This window comes from Triticum aestivum, chromosome 1D, assembly GCF_018294505.1.
Source record: "Triticum aestivum cultivar Chinese Spring chromosome 1D, IWGSC CS RefSeq v2.1, whole genome shotgun sequence".
Taxonomy (NCBI): domain Eukaryota; kingdom Viridiplantae; phylum Streptophyta; class Magnoliopsida; order Poales; family Poaceae; genus Triticum; species Triticum aestivum.
The window spans coordinates 453,736,480-453,758,997 of NC_057796.1; the positions used below are offsets into that span (position 1 = coordinate 453,736,480).

Consider the following 22,518-nt stretch of genomic DNA (forward strand, 5'->3'; position numbering starts at 1 on the left):
GAAAGAACTATGTGGCGCTTTGGCTCATCGTATGATGTATTCGCTTCCTTATCTTTTCTTTTCCTCGGTCTGGTAGACATGTCCTTCACATAGATAACCTGTGCCACATCATTGGCTAGGACGAACGGTTCGTCAGTGTACCCAAGATTGTTCAGATCCACTGTTGTCATTCCGTACTGTGGGTCTACCTGTACCCCGCCTCCTGACAGATTGACCCATTTGCACTTAAACAAAGGGACCTTAAAATCATGTCCGTAGTCAAGTTCCCATATGTCCATTATGTAACCATAATATGTGTCCTTTCCCCTCTCGGTTGCTGCATCAAAGCGGACACCGCTGTTTTGGTTGGTGCTCTTTTGATCTTGGGCGATCGTGTAAAATGTATTCCCATTTATCTCGTATCCTTTGTAAGTCAATACAGTCGAAGATGGTCCCCTGGACAACGAGTACAACTCATCACAAACAGTGCTGTCACCTCTGAGACGTGTTTCCAACCAACTGCTGAAAGTCCTGATGTGTTCACATGTAATCCAGTCGTCACACTGCTCCGGGTGTTTGGAGCGCAGACTGTTCTTGTGTTCATCGACATACGGGGTCACCAAGGTAGAGTTCTGTAGAACTGTGTAGTGTGCTTGAGACCAAGAATATCCGTCCCTGCATATTATTGAGTCCCCTCCAAGCGTGCCTTTTCCAGTCAGTCTCCCCTCATACCGCGATTTAGGGAGACCTATCTTCTTAAGGCCAGGAATGAAGTCAACACAAAACCCAATGACATCCTCTGTTTGATGGCCCATGGAGATGCTTCCTTCTGGCCTAGCGCGGTTACGGACATATTTCTTTAGGACTCCCATGAACCTCTCAAAGGGGAACATATTGTGTAGAAATACGGGCCCCAGAATGACAATCTCGTCGACTAGATGAACTAGGACGTGCGTCATGATATTGAAGAAGGATGGTGGGAACACCAGCTCGAAACTGACAAGACATTGCGCCACATCACTCCTTAGCCTTGGTATGATTTCTGGATCGATCACCTTCTGAGAGATTGCATTGAGGAATGCACATAGCTTCACAATGGCTAATCGGACGTTTTCCGGTAGAAGCCCCCTCAATGCAACCGGAAGCAGTTGCGTCATAATCACGTGGCAGTCATGAGACTTTAGGTTCTGGAACTTTTTCTCTGGCATATTTATTATTCCCTTTATATTCGACGAGAAGCCAGTCGGGACCTTCATACTGAGCAGGCATTCAAAGAAGATTTCTTTCTCTTCTTTCGTAAGAGCGTAGCTGGCAGGACCTTCATACTGCTTCGGAGGCATGCCGTCTTTTTCGTGCAAACGTTGCAGGTCCTCCCGTGCCTCAGGTGTATCTTTTGTCTTCCCATACACGCCCAAGAAGCCTAGCAGGTTCACGCAAAGGTTCTTCGTCACGTGCATCACGTCGATTGAAGAGCGGACCTCTAGCTCTTTCCAGTAGGGTAGGTCCCAAAATATAGATTTCTTCTTCCACATGGGTGCGTGTCCCTCAGCGTCATTCGGAACAGCTAGTCCGCCGGGACCCTTTCCAAAGATTACGTGTAAATCATTGACCATAGCAAGTACGTGATCACCGGTACGCATGGCGGGCTTCTTCCGGTGATCTGCCTCGCCTTTGAAATGCTTGCCTTTCTTTCGACATTGATGGTTGGTCGGAAGAAATCGACGATGGCCCAGGTACACATTCTTCCTGCATTTGTCCAGGTATATACTTTCAGTGTCATCTAAACAGTGCGTGCATGCGTGGTATCCCTTGTTTGTCTGTCCTGAAAGGTTACTGAGAGCGGGCCAATCGTTGATGGTTACAAACAGCAACGCGTGCAGGTTAAATTCCTCCTGTTTGTGCTCATCCCACGTACGTACACCGTTTCCATTCCACAGCTGTAAAAGTTCTTCAACTAATGGCCTTAGGTACACATCAATGTCGTTGCCGGGTTGCTTAGGGCCTTGGATGAGAACTGGCATCATAATGAACTTCCGCTTCATGCACATCCAAGGAGGAAGGTTATACATACATAGAGTCACGGGCCAGGTGCTGTGATTGCTGCTCTGCTCCCCGAAAGGATTAATGCCATCCGCGCTTAAACCAAACCATACGTTCCTTGGGTCAGCTGCAAACTCAGCCCAGTACTTTCTCTCGATTTTTCTCCACTGCGACCCGTCAGCGGGTGCTCTCAACTTCCCGTCTTTCTTACGGTCCTCACTGTGCCATCGCATCAACTTGGCATGCTCTTCGTTTCTGAACAGACGTTTCAACCGTGGTATTATAGGAGCATACCACATCACCTTCGCAGGAACCCTCTTCCTGGGGGGCTCGCCGTCAACATCACCAGGGTCATCTCGTCTGATCTTATACCGCAATGCACCGCATACCGGGCATGCGTTCAGATCCTTGTACGCACCGCGGTAGAGGATGCAGTCATTAGGGCATGCATGTATCTTCTGCACCTCCAATCCTAGAGGGCATACGACCTTCTTTGCTGCGTATGTACTGTCGGGCAATTCGTTATCCTTTGGAAGCTTCTTCTTCAATATTTTCAATAGCTTCTCAAATCCTTTGTCAGGCACAGCATTCTCTGCCTTCCACTGCAGCAATTCCAGTACGGTACCGAGCTTTGTGTTGCCATCTTCGCAATTGGGGTACAACCCTTTTTTGTGATCCTCTAACATGCGATCGAACTTCAGCTTCTCCTTTTGACTTTCGCATTGCGTCCTTGCATCGACAATGACCCGGCGGAGATCATCATCATCGGGCACTGGTTCCTCTTGATCTTCAGCAGCTTCCCCCCTTGCAGCATCATTGGGCACATCGTCTGGTTCCTCTTGATCTTCAGCAGCTTCCCCCGTTGCAGCATCACCGTATTCAGGGGGCACATAGTTGTCATCGTCCTCTTCTTCTTCGCCGTCTTCCATCATAACACCTATTTCTCCGTGCCTCGTCCAAACATTATAGTGTGGCATGAAACCCTTGTAAAGCAGGTGGGTGTGAAGGATTTTCCGGTCAGAGTAAGACTTCGTATTCCCACATATAGGGCATGGACAACACATAAAACCATTCTGCTTGTTTGCCTCAGCCACTTCGAGAAAATCATGCACGCCCTTAATGTACTCGGAGGTGTGTCTGTCACCGTACATCCATTGCCGGTTCATCTGCGTGCATTATATATAATTAAGTGTGTCAAAAACCATTACAGAACATCATGAATAGATAATTAAGTGACCAAATTAATAGAAGTTCATCATCACATTAAAACCAAAGTACATACATAGTTCTCATCTAACAACATATATATAGCTCTCCAGAGCATCTAATTAATTAAACCATACATTGAAACTATGTAAAACATTTCAATGCGAAAAAAATGCGATCATAATCGCAACCAAGGTAACAATTGATCCAACGGCGTAATGATACCAAGCCTCGGTATGAATGTCATATTTTCTAATTTTTCTAATCTTCAAGCGCATTGCATCCATCTTGATCTTGTGATCATCGACGACATCCGCAACATGCAACTCCAATATCATCTTCTCCTCCTCATTTTTTTATTTTTTCCTTCAATTAATTGTTTTCTTCTTCAACTAAATTTAACCTCTCGACAATAGGGTCGGTTAGAATTTCTGGTTCAACCACCTCCTAGATAAATAAAATCTATGTCACGTTGGTCGGTATATTTGTCATAAACAATAAATGAACCAAATAGTTATAAAAAGATAATATATATACCACATCCGAATCATAGACAGGATGAGGGCCGACGGGGGCGGATACCAAAACCATCGCACTATGTAATAAGAAGGAATAATAAAAGTAACAAAATTAGACAAGTAACTATCTAAAGTAAGAATTTTTTTTCCTTTGAGAAAGAAGATAAGAACAAGAGGCTCACCACGGTGGTGCTGGCAACGAGATCGGAGCGGGCGATCGACGGCGGTGAAGACGGGGACGGGACGTGACGGACCGCTAAACCTAGACAAATCTCGGGGAAAATGGAGCTCGGAGGTCGAGTTTCGAGAGGAGAAAGATTAACTAGTGTGGCTCAGACATTTCATCGAACACCTCATGTGCATAGGAGGTGAGCTAGAGCACCGAAATGCCCTCCCCTCGCCGGCCAGAAAAAACAGAGCACTCTGGAGTGCTCTGCTGTGGCGATGGGGTATATATAGGGAACTCTTTGGTCCCGGTTCGTGGCACCAACCGGGACTAAAGGCCTTTGGTTCCGGTTGGGGCCACGAACCGGGACCAATGACCCCCTTTAGTCCCGGTTGGTGGCACCAATCGGGACCAAAGGCCTTGTGCTGCCCCGCGTCAAAAGTTTAGTCCCACCTCGCTAGTTGAGAGGGCTCGAGAGTGGTTTATAAGCGCTGCTGCGCCCACCCTCTCGAGCTCCTCTCAACTGCAGGCTTTCGGGCCTAACCGTTCTCTTTTCCTATGGGGCCTACTAGGCCTTCTGCGGGCCTGAATCCTGGCCCACGGATGGGTTTCAAGTCGTATTCAGGCCGTGGTGGCCCAGTAGGTGGCATGATTTTTTTTCTCTGTTTTTTGTTTTCTCTTTTGCTTTATTTGTTTTGTTTTGTTTCTACTTACAACAAAAAACTTATTTATTTTATTTCTAATTACTTATGTATTTTTTTTTTATTTTACTGCTGCTATTTTTAGTATTTTGCTGCTGCTATTTTTATTTATTTTATTAAGGTTTATTTATTTTAGTTACTATAGTTTATTTTATTTTATTTTATTAAGGTTTATTTATTTTATTTACTATAAAAAAATGAACATAGATGCGTTTATAGAGGAAATTCAACCCAAATTCATAATAAATTTCTATGAAATTTACTGTGAATTTAGGTCAAATTCTGTGTATAAGGGCATCTATTTTCACTTTAAGAGGAGCTCAACAAGGCAGAGAGGGACGGGCTTATAAACTGGTGTGAGCGCCCTTCGGTTGGCGAGGTGGGACTAAACACTGGCCGCAACTAGGACCAGCCCTTTAGTCCCGGTTTGTGGTATGAACCGGGACTAAAGGGTGGTGGGCCAGGAGCGTGGCCCATTGGTCCCGGTTTGTCCCACCAACCGGGACCAAAGGGTCCGGACGAACCGGGACCAATGCCCCCACGAAGCCCGGCAGGCCCCTGGCTGCACGAACCGGGACCAATGCTCACATCAGTCCCGGTTCGTGACTGAACCGGGTCTAATGTGAATATTGCCCTGTGACCAAAGCCCAGTTTTCTACTAGTGCATGTAGATTATGTAACAAAGATAACACTGTTGTAAGATGAATCTTTCCAACAAAAGCATATATGCTCCTGATTTGACATTCAGAATGAGTAGGAGCAATTTGTCATCAAATAGACCGGACACCAATTGTCTTCCTCATTATGCCAGTGACAGAATTATACGAAAAGCAGTGGAAAAAATGAGGAAAGGACCTGATGGAGCAAATATTTTCTCAGACAAATGCCTTGATTGTCCACATGGTTTAATAGACTACATCGGACTTGTTATCTGATTTCAACATCGCAGAGAAGTACGAGAAAGCACATAAATGCTCGGATCTCACAACAATGTCTAGTTACTCATTCATGCCTTGCTAAACTAACTTGACTCGATGCCTTGCTAAACTAAACTCTGCTGCTGAACTTCTTCTCAGCTTTCCCTTGCATGCCTCATTTCTTCTGGCCGGCGGAACCCTTCATCCCTTTCCCCCCTTTGGCGCCTCCTTTGCCACCTTTCCCCTTCTTCCTTCTTCTGTGAACATATCCTGACTGAACCACTGCTTTAACATCTTGCTCTTCCGCTGGCTTCTCTGTATCTAGACATAATAAAAGGGGGTTGGTCTCTTGGCCTTGATCTTTGTCAGAACCTTGATCGATGCCAACGTTGCCACCATCATCTTCACCTCTCTCTAACAAACCTGCATTAGCATCAGGATCGATTCGCTTGGCACGTTTGTGTTCTTGTTTTACTTCTTCACCCATTTTGGTCACATAACGCTCATAAGCTTCATCAAGCATCTCCTCCAGTTGGTGTTCTTCATCAGAATCCATTTCTTCCATTTCCTGTAAAAGCTGAACATCATCTTTGACCTTGGTGTCCGTCGCGGCACCATCATCCTGTGGTGTAACTTGCGAAGATGACGGCAGGGCTTTCCTTACGCGTGTGCGCCACTCCAAGATATGCTTGAAACTATTTTTATCCAGCACCTGCAAATCCTCGCAAAGGTATTTGACCTCATCTGTGGTGAGGTCGTGGTTCTTGATACTTCAGACAGATGATGTAAATTTCAGCGGATGTGCCCCTGCTCGCTCTAGGTTTAGTCACCTCGACCTTATGAAATAGCTGCTTCAGGCAGAACATGATGGCGCTGTAATCCTGAGACCTGAAGACCTTGGTGAATGGTGACGAAGGTGCCATTGGGGGCGAGGAACATGGTGGCCAGGCGAACGGCGTCGATGACGAGTGCGGACTGCGCGGTGGCCTCCTGCGCCCATGCGCTGCCGACGTTGGGCGAGCCGTCGTGGAGGACGACGTCGAAGGTGTCGATGAGCCTCCGCGTGGCGGAGCGGCACCTGGTGGTGGTGATGTCCTTGGCGAGGTGGTAGTACTCGTCCTGCAGCTGCTTTCCCTTCGCCTTGCCCATCGCCGCCGCCGCCGCCGCCGAGACGGCGGATCGTGTTTGATTGGGCTTGCGGGTCCGTGCAACAGTACTCGGTTCCGGGCTTCCGACACGGGTCGCGCCAGCCAGCACGCTAATTGGAGTTCGACTCAAACTCAGGAATGTTCGTTCGTGTTGGCGTCCGTTTGGGTGCGGGACTCCCGTCAAATTCGGAACCAACCTATATCCTCATATAGTACGTAGGGGTAGTGGCGGTGCCCTGGCTACACAGTTGATACAAACCCACCCGATCCACAGCCGCTTCTGTCTATGGCGACGTCGACTCCGGCGCCGTGGTCTGAACTCCCGCATGACGTACTAGACCTCATCATCGACCGCCTCGTGTCCTCTCCTCCACGGAGAGGCTTCTTCCCCTCGGCGTGGTCGCTAGTCCGATGGGTCCTTGGTTTCTCCGCTGACTTCGAGAAGGTGCGACGTGACCGTCATTGGGTCTCTGCCGCTGATCGAGCCCGCTTCCGTGCGGTGTGCCGTTCGTGGCATCTGGCTATGCGCCGGCACCTTTCGGCTTCACGGCAGCTACCCTGGATTGTCATGTCAGACGGCTCGTTCTACACACCTTCGGACGATGTTTGCACCTCGCCGCCCCGGCTCCCCACCTTGCCCAGCAACACAACGTGCATTGGCTCCACCGACGATTGGCTCACCATTGACTTCACCGACGCCAAGAAGATGCATAGCTACTCCTTGCACAATCCGTTTACTGGCATCACCGTGCCGCTCCCCGAGCTGGATGCTGTCATCGGCGATGTTTCCGAGCTTTTCATGGTTCGTAAAGTGCTCCTACGGTCAACGCCTTCTGACATCATCGCTGTCATGACGAATAGCCGCAATCGCCCTCTCATCTTAATCCGGACGGGGAAGGGTGTGTGGTTGCCTGAGCCACAAACTGGTCCCTTCATCTACATCGTTGACATTGCTTTTCTTGGAGATAAATTATATGGAATCACGGAGGCAGAGGACCTTGTCTCCCTCAGTATAGATTTTGATAGCGATGGTATACCCACCGTTACTAGCATCGAACGCCTCATTAGACACCCACCAGGTTATTATCATTTTGGCGTGTGGAGTGATGATGATGATAATTCTGAGTCCGGAATCAATGATGTGGGCACTAAGGACAAGGTCACGAATATTGATGAAGGCCATATCGAGGTACCGAGCAAGGAAGATTCCGAGGAGCACGCCTTAGATGAACTTGAGAAGAAAACCGACGACGACGTGATTCTTGAAGGCGCAACATGTTGGATAGATGATGAGGTGCCATATGAACCTAAGGATTTCATCACCCTCAATCGGCACTTGGTTAAGTCATGTGGGAAACTGCTAATGGTGAAGCGACAATTGCATTGGCCTTCTTATAGTATCAACTTCACCCGCAAGGTGGAGGTTTATGAGGCGGATGTCAATGGAGACGCGCACTGGGTGCCGATTTCAGGTGGGCTGGGCAGTCAAGCGCTTTTCATCAGCAGATTCTTCTGCAAGTCCATTTCTACTCGTGAAGACGTGGACCAAGATGCTCTTCATTTTATTGACACGGGCGAGAAATACGATATGAAATCCCAAAGTCTGAGCCCCAGCTGGAAGGAGATTGACTACCATGGGTCAACGTGGATATTTTCTCCCGAGCTAGTGGTTTAATATCTTTGTAACAATATATGATGAGTTAGATCGGTGATTGCCAACATATGTACTCCAAATCAGTGGTTTAATAATTTACTATGTAACGGTATAAGGTATAAGATCAGGTTTTGTTTGGGTGTAAGTTCAAATTTTAATTTGTGTGAGAAAGGTTCACAAGGCTGTTATGCTTTTAATATGATAGTATATAACAAAAGGGCATTCGCTACCGACCTGAAAAGGGCATTCTCTACCGACCTACTGCAAAAAGGACCGATTCGCGAGGCTACAAAAACGTCTTATATTTTGAGACGGGGATAATAGCTTTGTAAGGTTCGAATTCTTCCTTTAGTTTCCTAGAAATTGAACCGTTGTATGTGAATTTATTGCATTATAGAACAGGACATATAAGTGGCTTGCTTTCAACTCAGGTCCTACCAGACTTTTAGTCATCGTTTCCTTGTGTGAATTAGCAAAGAGACACTAATTTTTTCTAACTCTCCGCCACCAGTTTTCACAATCCCGAGTGAACCGAAAATTAGTAGAAAATCACACCCAACTAAGAATTAGCAAAAGCTGGGTTCATTCAACATGATACTTGCTCTTTTTTCCCCTTATCTGACGCATGCAACCCACCAAGTGTAACAGCAAGGCTGGCAGGAAAATAACATTACTAGCAGGCGGAGGTGCGGTGACGAGCCACGCCCGTCTATTAGTTCGATGTTGGCTAGCTTCATTCATTGGCGTCCATGATTTGCTTTTGGTTATTCCTAGCATTTTTTTAAGTAGCATGAAAACAGTATAGTGGATGATGTAAATTGCTGGGTCGGATAGAATTCAATGGCATACAGTCGGAGATGAATGAAATGGTACAGTACAGTCAACACTAAGAGGGTGCACTTCATAGACCTAGATAAGAAGAAGAACTTGGTGGACTTGGTCTGCAGTTCGCAAGTATCTTGGTTGAGTTGCTTTTGATCTGCATTTTCTTGTCGTCGTCTTCTTCGGATGAGAGCATAATTATTTTAGCGGGGCTATTTCTTTGCCTAGTGTCATGTCAAATTCTTCTTTCACTTGGCGTTAGTTAATTTTGTTCAAATCAGAAGAGTTCCCTAGTAGCAGACGACATCCCTCTACTCAGTGCTGATCTTCAATTCTTTGTACAACCATACCTCAGAAAGGAGGACGTGAATCAGAGTAGCGCATCAGCCTAGAGCATGAACACGAACCAAAGTAACACATCAGAATTATGGAATTCACTCAGAGAGAAAGAGAGATTCTTTTTTCTGGAATATGCGTGGTTTTGGGGTTAGGGGGCGCCGGAATTTGCTTAAGGAGTACATCCGTTCTTTTCTTTTTTTGCGGATGAAAGGAAGATTTTATTTCATCAATCAGGACATAAGTCATTCTTACAAATATCAGGGACGTCTCCTGGTCCCGAACCCAACCACACCACAGTGCGACCTTCTGTCCGTTCAAAGGAGGCCAGATAATGGCTTGCACCATTCTGTTCCCTATGAACATGAGATAGCTTGAACATCCTCTCTTCCCTCAAAAGCCTTTGAATTTGATCAACCAACATGGTATAGCGAGACCGTTCCCTGTCCGGGCCATTAATCATGTTAAGAGCGAAAAGGCAGTCCGTCTCTACTTCTATCGGCATCTCCGTCCAATGCAGGGCGAGGTTGTTGCCCTCCATGCAAGCTGAGAGCCCAGCCTCCAATGGTTCTGTACATGTACGCAACTCTCTACAGGATAAGAAAATGATGTCGCCGGTGGAGCCACGCAGAATCATGCCCGCCCCCGCAGTTCTCGATGTGGCGCAGAACGATCCGTCAGCGTTCAATTTTGCCCATCCTTAAGCCGGAGGAGACCACCTGGGTGGGGCACCATTGATGGCATGAGCATGCGGTAATGTCTTTTTGGGAGTCACCACATCCACAACTTGCTTTCCTTTAATTGGATCAGCACCCGGGTTGTTCTACACACCAATTAGTGAGTCCACATATCTTAGAAGATACCTCTTGGATGCTTCAACTGGGGGCGGATGCTTATGGTGTGTTATCTCGTTGCGAACATGTCAGCAACGCCATAGTGTCATCATGAGCTCCAATCTCTCCGTGTCCCGCAGGTCGCAAAGCGTTTGGGCAAGCCACTCAGAGCCCGTCCACTAAAACGACGCCGACAGGGGGATCCGCCACTGTTCTGCCATCGCTTGCCAAAGTGTCACCGCTCTAGGACATCTACGAAATGCATGAAACGTGTCCTCTGACTCCATCGCGCAAAGGGGGCGGTCATCAAAGACTTCCAAACCGCGTCGTTTTTTTATTAACCCACGTAGGTAGACAATCTGTGATCAAACGCCAAGTGAAGGTGCGAACCTTAGGAGGAGCAGGGCACCTTCATATAGAAGCCCAGACGGCTCGTTGCCCATCCGGTGCCTTGCTCGCCGCGACTGAAGAGGACCAAAGATGATCCTCCAGAGCAAGTCGGTAAGCACTCCGTACCGTGAAGCAACCATTCCGCTCCGGTCCCCACGCAAGAAGATCCTCACCCATACGAGGTGAAGTTCGAATTTTGGCAATCTCTTATGCATCCACCAGAAGGAACGTGTCATGAATAATGTCCATATGCCAACCACCATGATTATCCAACAACTCAGACACCCGGCGGAGACGGCTTCGGCCTTGTGGTGTCACCGGTCGTCCTCCCCCATCCCGTGGAATCCATCGGTCTCGCCAAATTCTAATGATATTGATCTTATTTGGTTGCAAGAAACTATCAAAGCATCCTTTTCTTATGTCAATCTGGCTTCCTTGGCTGCCGATGGGATTTTTTTCTGGAAGTGGATCCCAGCCTCTGGCCATTCGGGCGGTATCCTATTAAGGGCGCGACAGGATGTTTTTGATTTGGTTTCCTTTGATTCTGGTTCCTACTTTGCTAGCCTAGTGCTTCACCATCGTATTCTTGATAAGAGCTGGGAGTTCATTCGGGTTTATGGGCCGGCCGATCATTCTTTATCGAACGCTTTTCTTCTGGAGCTAACTGCTAAAGTTGAATCTATTTCTGTTCCCTTTCTGATTGGTGGTGATTTAAACCTTGTTAGGTTCCCCTGGGACAAAAATAATGATAATGTTTCTTGATCTAGGGCTGAGGGTTTCAATGATTTCATCATTAACTTTGCGCTTCGCGAGCTCCATAGGTCTGGGGCGAGGTACACGTGGTCTAGTCATCAACTCGACCATGTCCATTCGGTCCTGGATAGAGTTCTTGTTTCTCCTGATTGGGATAGGTTGTTTCCCCGTTCTTCTCTTGTTGCGGAATCCTCTATTGGTAGTGATCACACATCCCTTCTTGATTCTGTCATGGTTCCTTCCTCCTGTCCCCGCTCTTTTAGGTTTGACGCTTCGTGGCTTCTTACTGAGGGCTTTTTTCACTTGGTGTCGGGCAAGATTCTTAGTTCACACCGTTCCTTCGGCCCAGTGGATGATTGGCATTTTCTCTCTTCCAACCTTCGGCGTTTTCTTAGGGGTTGGAGTCGGAACCGGGATGCTGATTCTTGCAAAGAGAAGGAAACGCTTCTCTCTTGTATTAAGTCTCTTCACGCGACGGCAAGACTCCGTTGGTTTGGATGAAGGGGGCTGGTGTCGGGGATATACCCCGCGGCGTAACCCGGCCGGAAGTATAACCCGGCCGGACTGGACGACTCACTGGTAACCCGTTCGGAGCTTGGCGATTCACGGGTAACCCGCCCGATCTTGGCGGTTCATTAGTAACCCGGCGGGCGGGTCAAATGGATGACGAGGCCCAAGGCCCAGAAGGCCGGTTCACGTTTAATGGTGTGGGCCGGTTTATGAGGAAAGCACAAGGAATATTCCCTTACAAAGGAAGCAAGACTAGGACTCCACTTGTAATAGAGTAATCCTAATCCAACTAGGATTAGTCATGTAAACCGCCCCTTCAACATATATAAGGAGGGGCAGGGCTCCCCAAAAAGGGAGAGGGCAACAATCAATAATCTCTAGGGCTAGACACAATTAGAGGAGAGCCGGTTTATGGCGACTCCCTCATGAGCGTAATGAGATCTAGCCTCAAACAGCATGTAGGGTTATTACCGGATGATGTTTCCCGGGGCCCGAAGCTGTCTAAATCCTCGTCTTGTGTTGCGTCTCTCGATTCCGCTCAACCCCTCTCAAGCTACCACATAGATGCATTGGCCTCGCGACTAAGTCCTCACCCTAAGGACATCTGCCGTGACAAAACCACGACAGTTGGCGCCCACCGTGGGGCCTGCGCACGGTGGTGTTGAGTTCTTGGAGGGAGCTTTTCTAGGGTTCGAGAAGATTGCAATTGGTCAGATAACAAAAGCGGGCACGGAAGGATCTACATCAACTTCGAATTCATCAGTTGAGATTAAAAAAGTTTCAGTGTCCGCATAAAACAGATCAAAGGGAAAAAGTTTCTTTGACAGCGGCGTACATCAGATATGGGTGATCCATCGTATGGTTTCCGACTCACGGGTGTTCGGGAGAAATCTCGCAAAGCGATGAATCCCAACGCAATTTCCACATCAGCGCCGTCGCACTCAGCCAGCTGCAAAAGTTCAGAGTACAATACATCAATCATCGTTCTATGTGCCAAGACAAATTGCTGCTGTCAACACATCAAATCATGGGTCAAATCTGCTGTATATTACGTGAAGAGCACAAGCTGCAACCTGACAAAGCCGGAGTTGCAGAAGCAAGAAGTCCGAGTCGTCAACACGGTCGGCACGGAATCAAAAGCAGATTCGTCCTCCGCATACCAAAAAATAAATATATACAAGTCTAAGACTGACCAAATACATCAACGAGGACGGGGACGGGAGTACTTCATCCCAATGGACAGGTTCCTTTGCCAAGTGCTTGCACGTTTTGGTCAAAGGGTCAACGGCTTCAACGATTTAGAAAGAGAGGATGGTCAATCGGCCCGTGCGCTGCCTTGGTAGTGACAAGCCGACGTGCGCCTTCGCCGACTCGTCGCGGAGCACGTTTCCGTCTCAAACACGGTTCTCAACCGCAGGCCGTCGCCTTATCGCCCTGCCTCCTCCGGCCCTGAATCTGCAGCAGACCGCCGCCAAGCCGGCCATAGTCACTAATGCTCACCTCCGTCAAGCTGCTTCCTCTGAGCCGCTCCCGGATCGTCCCGCCGCCGTCATGGTTTGCGGCGTCACCGGCCCTGTTGGGCCGAGGAGCCGACCCGCCATCGGCCGCAGCGCCCCGCGCGCCTGTCTTCGCCAAGCGCACCGCGGGTCACCTCTGCCGCACCGGTCTTGTCATGGCCTCCTCCGTCCTCGGCCCGCCCGACGTCTCTGAGCTGCCGCCAGACGTCTCAAGCCTCGTTAAGACACAATACATGTCTGGCAGGGCCAGAAAGGTATTTCCCAGATTAAGAAAACGGATCATATGGAGTCGGGTCTCGAAGAAAACCTCAAAAGCTGTCTCGCCATGAAGACTTAAGGATCATCTGTCGTCTGGGCGAATCAGGTGCTATTTATCCTATTTATTTTTAAGCACATATTAATTCATCCGAGCAAAACTACTTTGCCCTGCTGTGTTTTATATGCAGGAGAATTATTAATTACAAAGTGGCATTATACTGCGGAGATGGAGGCGTACCAACATCATTCGGCACAGGTGGTCGTCCTTACTCAACGGACTCCCGCACCGGCTTACAACGTCGTGGCCGACTCGCCCGTCTGCACCAGCTTACAATGCCGTGACCGATTCATCTCTCCGAGCCGCCTCTGATGCTGTGATCATGGGTCGTTCACAAACATCAGCTTCACGGACGAGTGTGTTGCGGTCCAATTTGCATCAACATGTCGGCTGAATCGCCCGTCCGCGCCGCCTTACAACCCCACGGACGAGTCGCCCGTCCGCCCTCGCCGTCAGTTCATGTGTCCGCGCCGGTTTACAATGCGAAGGACAACTTGCTCGTCTGTACCGTTGTACAAACGCCGCGGCCGATTCATCCGTCTACTCGCATGGCCGACTCGCCCGTGATTGATTCCAGTTTCAACATGGTGATCATCAACTCCGCGGTGGATATTTTCTTGCTTAACATATCAGGTGAAATTCATCCATTATATTTTCATATTATGTATTGCTTTCTTTAAAAAGAGCAATTACTCTGGCTTGCAAGTTTTCCAATGCAGGACAAATTGTCTACTGCAAAAAGGGATTATTATATCGCTGAGCTATTGGATAACCCATGCCGGTTTATATCGCGGTCCAGTCTGCATCAACTCGTCAGGACTGTGCGAATTACCCAATAAAGCGTGCACAGGTTGTCCGTCTCTCGCGGCCTGGTCCACATCAACATACCGGGCCGCACCTGTCTGCATGAGCTGTTTATTGAGTATGAGCAAGTCACAGCTTGGGTAGCCCGGTTTTCTTTCAAATTGGAGGCAAATTATCATCAACCGCCGTTTGCACTGGATGGCTCAATGGGAAGGCGCACAAGTCGCCGCCACTACAGTTTTGTTAACTTCAAATCGCCAGTTGGAAGGAACCATTGGCCGAGTTGCTGACACGGATCATACGAGATCATTTATAACCCGCCGCAGTCACCTCAACCTTCTGTGGATTCACATCGTGCTATCAACACCAATGATATACAAGTTATGCCAGCTTATATCACGGTCAAGTATGGAGAATCTCAAGCCAACTCCTCGAGTCACCTTGAGACTCGGGGGCTACAATGATATGACTCAGCAAATGTTGCCGGTTTTCAGTGAACTCAAGAACCCCAGGACGTTGGAGGGAAAGATAACCCGGTCCCGGAGGCTACTACCATATGGATGAAAATTTAAAGGCCGTCAAAAAATTTCCGGTTTAGAAAATATATGACAGTTACAAAAACCCGGCTTAATGAAGAAGGTCCGGGTCATCAGAAAGGATTCCGGTTTAAAATCCGGCTCAAGGGAAGTCAGTCTCACTGAAGCTCTCGAATATCCGGTTTACAATCCGGTTCAAGGAAAATCTGTTCTCCCACAAGGCTCTGAAGCTCTCAAATCCGGTTTAAGAATTTCCGGTTCAGAAAGAATTAATCTCTCGCAAGTTCGAGTTTAAATGCCGTCAGAAAATTTCCGGCTGAAAATAAAGATTCCGGTTTAAAATCCGGTTCATGTGAAAGATGTCTCCCACAAAGCTTTGAAGCTCTCAATATCCGGTTTAAAAATCTCGGTTCAAGAAGAATTTATCTCTTGCAAAAAGTTAAAGGTTGCCGAAGAGGGCATGTTGCCATGATGCGCGGTTCAAACATGGGTATTCCGCCTTATTGGCTTATCATATTATTGATCACTTGGGGGCTTGGTCGTATCCGAACCATAGCTACACCTCTTGATCGGCGCAATGCCACAAAGTCACTTGGGGGCTTGGTTGTATTCGAACCATAGCTACACCTCTTGGCTGGCTCAAAAGCCACGACAGTAAGTCACTTGGGGGCTTGGTTGTGTTCAACCATAGCTACACCTTTTGGCTGGCGCAATGCCATTACTTAGGGGCCAAAGAGTGTTGTCAAGAACAACTCAAACATAGGCACCCGTTGAGCACAGCTCAAAATGTTGCTTGGGGATTCTTTGCTATCGCAATGAACAAAGAAATCTACACTTGCAATAAGCTATCAAGCCGTGGCTTGGAATCCTGGTATACACACCTAAAACCCCGGGTTAACCTGCCTTCATTAAGTAAGTCACTCATACCAGGTAAGCCTGGTATGACCCGCCAACTTGACAAGTCAATCGCATATGACCCTGAACTTGTCAATGATAGACCGGCGATTGGTTAAAGATGGAGGACCATCTTAAAAGGCTTTGTGAAATGGTTTAACTCAGTGGCCTGGCAGCCCATGAAAAGCCTCGAATTTGGGGCCTGGCAGCCCATGAAAAGCCTCGACTACAAATTTTTCATATGCTTTTGTTTGCCAAGTTTTTTCTCTTTTGGTGACATTTATAATGTTTTGATAAACCGGTGTTCATTAAACCGGCTTGACTTTCAACTACAAGTTGTCAGTACATGATCAGTTATAATCCGGTGTTTATTAACCGGGCCTGGCTTTCGACTATAAGTCGCCAGTATATATTTGGATTGCGCCATTGGAATCATGCGCTTATAAATCATTGGATTATATTATTCAAATCTTTAATAGCCAACATGGCTGGATTTTTATTATGGTTATCAATAGCCAATATCATGATGGAGGTCTTCAAAGTCGCTTCAGCGCAATGGTTATTATTTTATTAATGGACATGATTTATTTTTACGATGGAGAGAATAGTCCCGAGTCGCTGCAGGCTCACGACCCGGCGCTTGGGGGCTACATTATTCAAATTGAGATTACATCAAATATGCAAGTCCCATGTCACTGCCAGCATGCATCATGGCACTTGGGGGCTAATGCAAAGTCATTTTTTTGCTCACTTTATGGAAGACCCGACTCGTCACATTGTAATGAGCCGGCCCTTGGGGGCTACCAATTGCTCCTGTCAACAATTCAAGGTACACAAGTCTTAAAACCATTATATTGAAAGGTCCATTGCTCAGTTGGTAAAGCACAAAGCTCTTAACCTTGTGGACGTGGGTTCAAGCCCTACGATGGAAGCTACATTACAAGATGTTATTTTCATTGAAGTATATATCAAGTCCCGGTTCAGTATTATTTTACTAAGCCGGCCCTTGGGGGCTACACTGATTGAAGTTTTTATAAGCAATTACAAGTCCCAGGTTGCTGCAAGCATGACAACCCGACACTTGGGGCTACATATATGGAGTATTCAGTTTATATGATTGAGATGAACAAACCGGATTTCTTCAAGGTTGAAAACACTTATTGGAGCAAGTCTTAAGTTATCACTATGTTCTCCTCTTAAGACTTGGGGGCTACAGGTATTATGCATATAAAGGAGGAATGTCTTCAGTTTATCAGTTTTGAGCAAATCCGGAAGATCAATTACATGACCCGGTGTCGACAACAATTATGACCCGGTGCCATCAATATTTATAAACCGGTAATTTTGGTAATATTAAACCGGCAAGTTCTACATCTTCAAACCGGTTGAATATCAGATGAGTATTTCAAGACCAATATTTCTTAAACCGGCGCTTTGGAAGCCGACTCAAGTGGATTATTCTTCACAATATTTCTCTGTGAGAAACCAATGTCAGCAAATTGAGTATGAAGTTGGCTTGTTGACCCGGATTTTCTAGAAGGAGGAAATGACAAGGACTTAAGGATGATCAAGTGTCGGTTTATAAGAATATTTAAACCGGAGCACAACCCGCCAAATTTGTTCTTGTGTTTATGTTGCAGATCAGTTTAACATGGATAAATCCAAATTAAACTGGGGGCTAATGTCGGGGATATACCCCGCGGCGTAACCCGGTCGGAAGTATAACCCGGGCGGACTGGACGACTCACTGGTAACCCGCCCGGAGCTTGGCGATTCACGGGTAACCCGCCCGATCTTGGCGGTTCATTAGTAACCCGGCAGGCGGGTCAAATGGATGACGAGGCCCAAGGCCTAGAAGGCCGGTTCACGTTTAATGGTGAGGGCCGATTTATGAGGAAAGCACAAGGAATATTCCCTTACAAAGGAAGCAAGACTAGGACTCCACTTGTAATAGAGTAATCCTAATCCAACTAGGATTAGTCATGTAAACCGCCCCTTCAACATATATAAGGAGGGGCAGGGCTCCCCAAAAAGAGAGAGGGCAACAATCAATAATCTCTAGGGCTAGACACAATTAGAGGAGAGCCGGTTTATGGCGACTCCCTCATGAGCATAATGAGATCTAGCCTCAAACAGCATGTAGGGTTATTACCGGATGATGTTTCCCGGGGCCCGAAGCTGTCTAAATCCTCGTCTTGTGTTGCGTCTCTCGATTCCGCTCAACCCCTCTCAAGCTATCACATAGATGCGTTGGCCTCGCGACTAAGTCCTCTCCCTAAGCACATCTGCCGTGACAAAACCACGACAGCTGGGCTCACAGATATGAGTTAGAGAGTGCCCTATTGGATTTGCATAAGCAAGAGGAGGTGTGTTGGCAATAGCGTGGTCGTATTTCGTGGATTCTTAAAGGGGATTCTATTACTGCTTATTTTTTCGCCATAGCAAACGGGCGTCGTTGGAGGTGTTCCATTTTTAGGCTCAATATCAATGGGGTAGTTGTGGCCGACCCGTGGTGATTAAGGGGCATATTTTCTCTTTCTTCTCTAATCTTCTGGCTGCTAAACCCCGCGCTGATGTCAGGATCAAACCCAACCTTTGGGGTGTGGGTGAGAGGGTTTCCATGGAAGATAATGTCACACTCATGATCCCTCTTTCCCATGAGGAAATTGACTTGATGGTCTCTTCGTCCAAGGCTAACTCTGCCCCTGGCCCGGATGGGTTTTCGATCTCTTTCTTTCAGAAGTTCTGGCATGTCCTTAAACACCCAATGTATGTTGTTGTTATTGGTTTTTGTTTGGGCACTGTGGATATCTCTAGGCTTAACTATGTTGTCATCTCTATGCTTCCCAAGGTCAAAGGGTTGATTCCATAAAACTGTTCAGACCGATTGCCTTGATTAACAACATTGCTAAATTGCTTCTAAGCGTTTGCCACGCACCTTTCACCGGTTGCCCATAAGGTCATTGGGCAACAACAATCTGCGTTCATTAAAGGACGCTTTATTCTAGATGGTTTCCTTAGTCTGCATGAGATCATCCATGATCTGAAAGTTAGGAATTGCAATGTCGTGGCGTTCAAACTGGATTTTGAGAAGGCTTATGATTTGGTTAGCTAGACCTTTCTTTGTGATGTTCTCCTGGCCAACGGATTCTTAAGGCTAAATACTTCCCTACCTCCTCCCCTCTCATGTGCAACTCGGCAGGTACCCCGGCGGTGTCTCAGTTCTGGCGCCAACTTCTCACTACCAGAGATGACTTTAGGGCCCTGGTTAAATTTTTTTTTTGACAATGGTGCCTCTATTAGATTTTGGCTTGACTGGTGGGGCGGGGGTGGACTTTGGCTTTCGCCGGGCCCTGTCTCCTGTAGAGTTGGAGGATTGGCACCATCTTGTTGCTCTCCTCCCTGCGCTCTCGGAGTCTCGGGATGTGGTCTCTTGGCCACATTATGTCTCTGATCGCTTCTCTGTTAAGTCATGCTATCGTGTGTTGTCTTTGGGTTCGGTGGTTAACAAGTTTAAGCCTGTTTGGGCGGCCAGGATGCCGCCCAAAATCAAAAAAATTATGTGGCAGGCCATGCGTGGCCGCTTGCCGGCTGTGGATCAGATTAAGAAACGGCATGGGTCGGGCTCGAAGTTTTGTGCCCAGTGCTTTGAAGATATGGACCACATTCTCTTCCGGTGCCCTTTGGCTAAGTTCTTTTGTAGCTATCTTGTGAGTGGTTGACCATGTCTTGGGCCCCGAATAACTTTGTTGAGCTCGGTTCTCTCGCCTCCCCACAGCTGGGCCAAACCAGGAGGCTGTTCTAGTTCAGTTTCTCTGCCATGTGTTGGACTCTATGGACGGCCCGTAACAAGTTTACCATTGAACACGTGTTTCCTAACAAGGCAGTTGACTGTTTTTTTTTGCATGGTAATACGTGTCTCATTTATATAGAATAAAGATCAAGTTACAAGGCACGTAAGCACCGACCATACATGACTGAAAAGATAGGAAAATCCTATGTAAAATACCAGCGCCTATCCCTTTCCTTCGATACCACCGAAGCGGCCACCAAAGGGTAAAAAGACAGATCACCTCTTCGCCCAAGCTCGACGCGGCTCCATCGCTGATCAGCAGCTTTACGGACCTCCAAAGTAGTTTGCCAAAAGCAAAACCATAGCCGTTGAAAGAATCAGACCGGGGCAACATGTCCCCGGACACGCCATCGAACTTCAGAACTGACACCCTCGCATGACGACGACGTCGGAGAAGGAAACCAGAACTGCCCGCCTTCGACCACAGACCCAACACAAGATACTCCATCTTCCAGTTGTCACTTGCGTAGACAACCGCCTGCGCGTACTCCTGAACGACGAAACCTCACTGCTCCACCATGACGTCGGAGACAACGCCACAGCAACGGGGATAGAGCAGAAGGAGAGACACACCTGATGGAGTCGCCGTCGCCGCCTCATCAACACCATTCATGAACCCTAACGTTGTCGATCTAAGGGATCGACAGAGACACGATGCCATCAACTCCGAGACGCCGCCATGAAGGACACCGCCGGTGTGGGAGTGGGGTTGAGGCAGATTTATTCGTCCGGGTGCTGCTCCCACCACACCAACGACGCACCATGACCTACAAATCCAAAACCTAACTACAGAGCGGAGGAACGGGTTCCCCCTCCCTCCTGCCGTCGGAGCAGCGGCCGGAGGGAGAGGGGGCCAGCGCACCGGCCGGTGGAGATCGGAGGAAAAGAGTGGCCTCGCCCTAGTCGCCTGGTGGCGGCGGCGGCTAGGGTAGGAAACGATAGCGAGCCGTATCCCGCACGTCCTTGGTGACGTCCAGCACGACTATCGTCCTGTGCTTTCACTTTCGTGGAAACTCCGAGGCAGTTGACTGTTTGTTCCAATTCCTTATCCTTTTGCAACAGTAGAAGTCTCTGACTAAGGACGGCGACAAGGCGGCTGTGGAGCTTCTTATTTCCCGCGTTCATTCTTCGGCAAGCACTATCCTGGGCGGTGATCGTGCCGGTCCGCAGCAGCCTAAAAATGTGTGTGATCAGCTCTCCAATGGCTCCTGGATCAGGGTCCTTGGGAAGAAAGGTTTCTCAAAAAAAGTTCTTCTCGAAGAATTCGTCTCCCTCTAGATCAGCCTGCAAAGCATCCCTCCCCTGTCAGTTGGCCCTAGTTTTCGTTGATATTGGACGACGGATGAAAAATATTCATCCAAATCAGCATGCATCGCTCAACTCAAAGGCTCCATCCCAACGCATGCCACTTCAATGATTTGGGAGGCATATATACTGGATCCAATCGCTCAAAATAAAATCCTTACGGCGGACAACCTAGCCATTTGAGGTTGGCCTCATAACCAGTCATGCTTGTTGTGCCACTACACTTTGAGACGGGTCAACATATTCACGTCACATGCCCTTTCTTTCGTGCTATTTGGAACCTGGTCCTTGGGCATTGCAACTTCTACATCACCGACATCTCCACCCCAACCGACTTTCCCAACCTCGTCTCTTGGTGGCTTCATGACTCTTCAGAGGCGTTTCTGAAAAGGAGGAGAACTCAACATGATCACCATTTACATTATTTGGTATATTTGGAAAAAGCACGACAACTGTAATTTTTAAGGGATCTACAACTCAACAGCCGGAGTGTTGTCCCTCACTTAGGAAGAACTTTCGAAAATTCGCCCTTCAACGGCTGTAGCACTGTAGTCCTCCTTGGCTTAGCCTCTAAATCCAGAGAGGCTGCCTCCATACACTACACACCTTAGCCTTCAAGTAAAAGTCTTTGGAGGTGCCTCTAAGCTTAGCGTTGTCTCCAACACTTTGGGCTGATTAAAATATTCAGGTGCCCCCAGTTGTCAGCCATAGTAATAGGTGGGTTGGTTGTTATAAAGACATTGTATTTTATTCAATTGTGGGTCTAACTTTGAAACTATACTAGGGGCAGCATACTGCAGAGTTTTCACCTGAGAGCAAGTATAATAAGATGATGTGGGCGGGTTGTAAGATTTTAAATACTATACCTTTTGTTGAGTTGGATGAGAGAGAAGAGAAGCGCGTTGTAGATTTATAGCCGGATGTAGCACGGGCTCCAAGAAGTCGAGTGAGAGTGTATGGTGGGCCATGTGATAAAAAAATAGTAATTTCTTGTAGCCCACTACTATACATGTTGGTTATTACATTGGTTTTAAATGATATGACAACATGTTAAGGCCATCAGTAGGCTATATTATTTACCATGTTCTAAGCTTTGAGGAAGGTCGATGCCTCTAAACACTGTGATGCTCTTAAGCTTCCTTTGTCTTGGCTTTATGCAAGCGGGTAAAGTCTGAAATAAACCTTGAACTTGTACAGCTTGTCAAAATCAAACCCTAAACTTCAAATCCCTGAAATTGGCACCATATACTTTCTAGTCCCGGTCAACACCTGAACACGTTTGGCACACCCAGAAAAGATTGATCCCGACCGGGATCACAG

General features: G+C 47.6%; 1 protein-coding gene, 1 non-coding gene and 1 pseudogene across 2 annotated transcripts; all 3 read right to left on the minus strand.

Annotated features, from left to right (window-relative positions):
• Positions 1–5,324: 5,324 nt before the first annotated feature.
• LOC123182868 (adoMet-dependent rRNA methyltransferase SPB1-like) lies at positions 5,325–12,053 on the minus strand. Its single transcript, XM_044595543.1, has 2 exons — positions 6,424–12,053; positions 5,325–6,271 (listed from the first exon to the last, which is right to left on the minus strand). The coding sequence occupies exons 1-2, from the start codon at positions 6,674–6,676 to the stop codon at positions 5,703–5,705; spliced, it is 822 nt and encodes a 273-aa protein (XP_044451478.1). The 5' UTR covers positions 6,677–12,053; the 3' UTR covers positions 5,325–5,702.
• Positions 5,355–5,421, minus strand: LOC123183768 (small nucleolar RNA Z105). Its single transcript, XR_006492795.1, has one exon. It is a non-coding gene; the product is annotated as a small nucleolar RNA Z105 (small nucleolar RNA).
• Positions 5,481–5,562, minus strand: LOC123183933 (uncharacterized; annotated as a pseudogene).
• Positions 12,054–22,518: the final 10,465 nt, after the last annotated feature.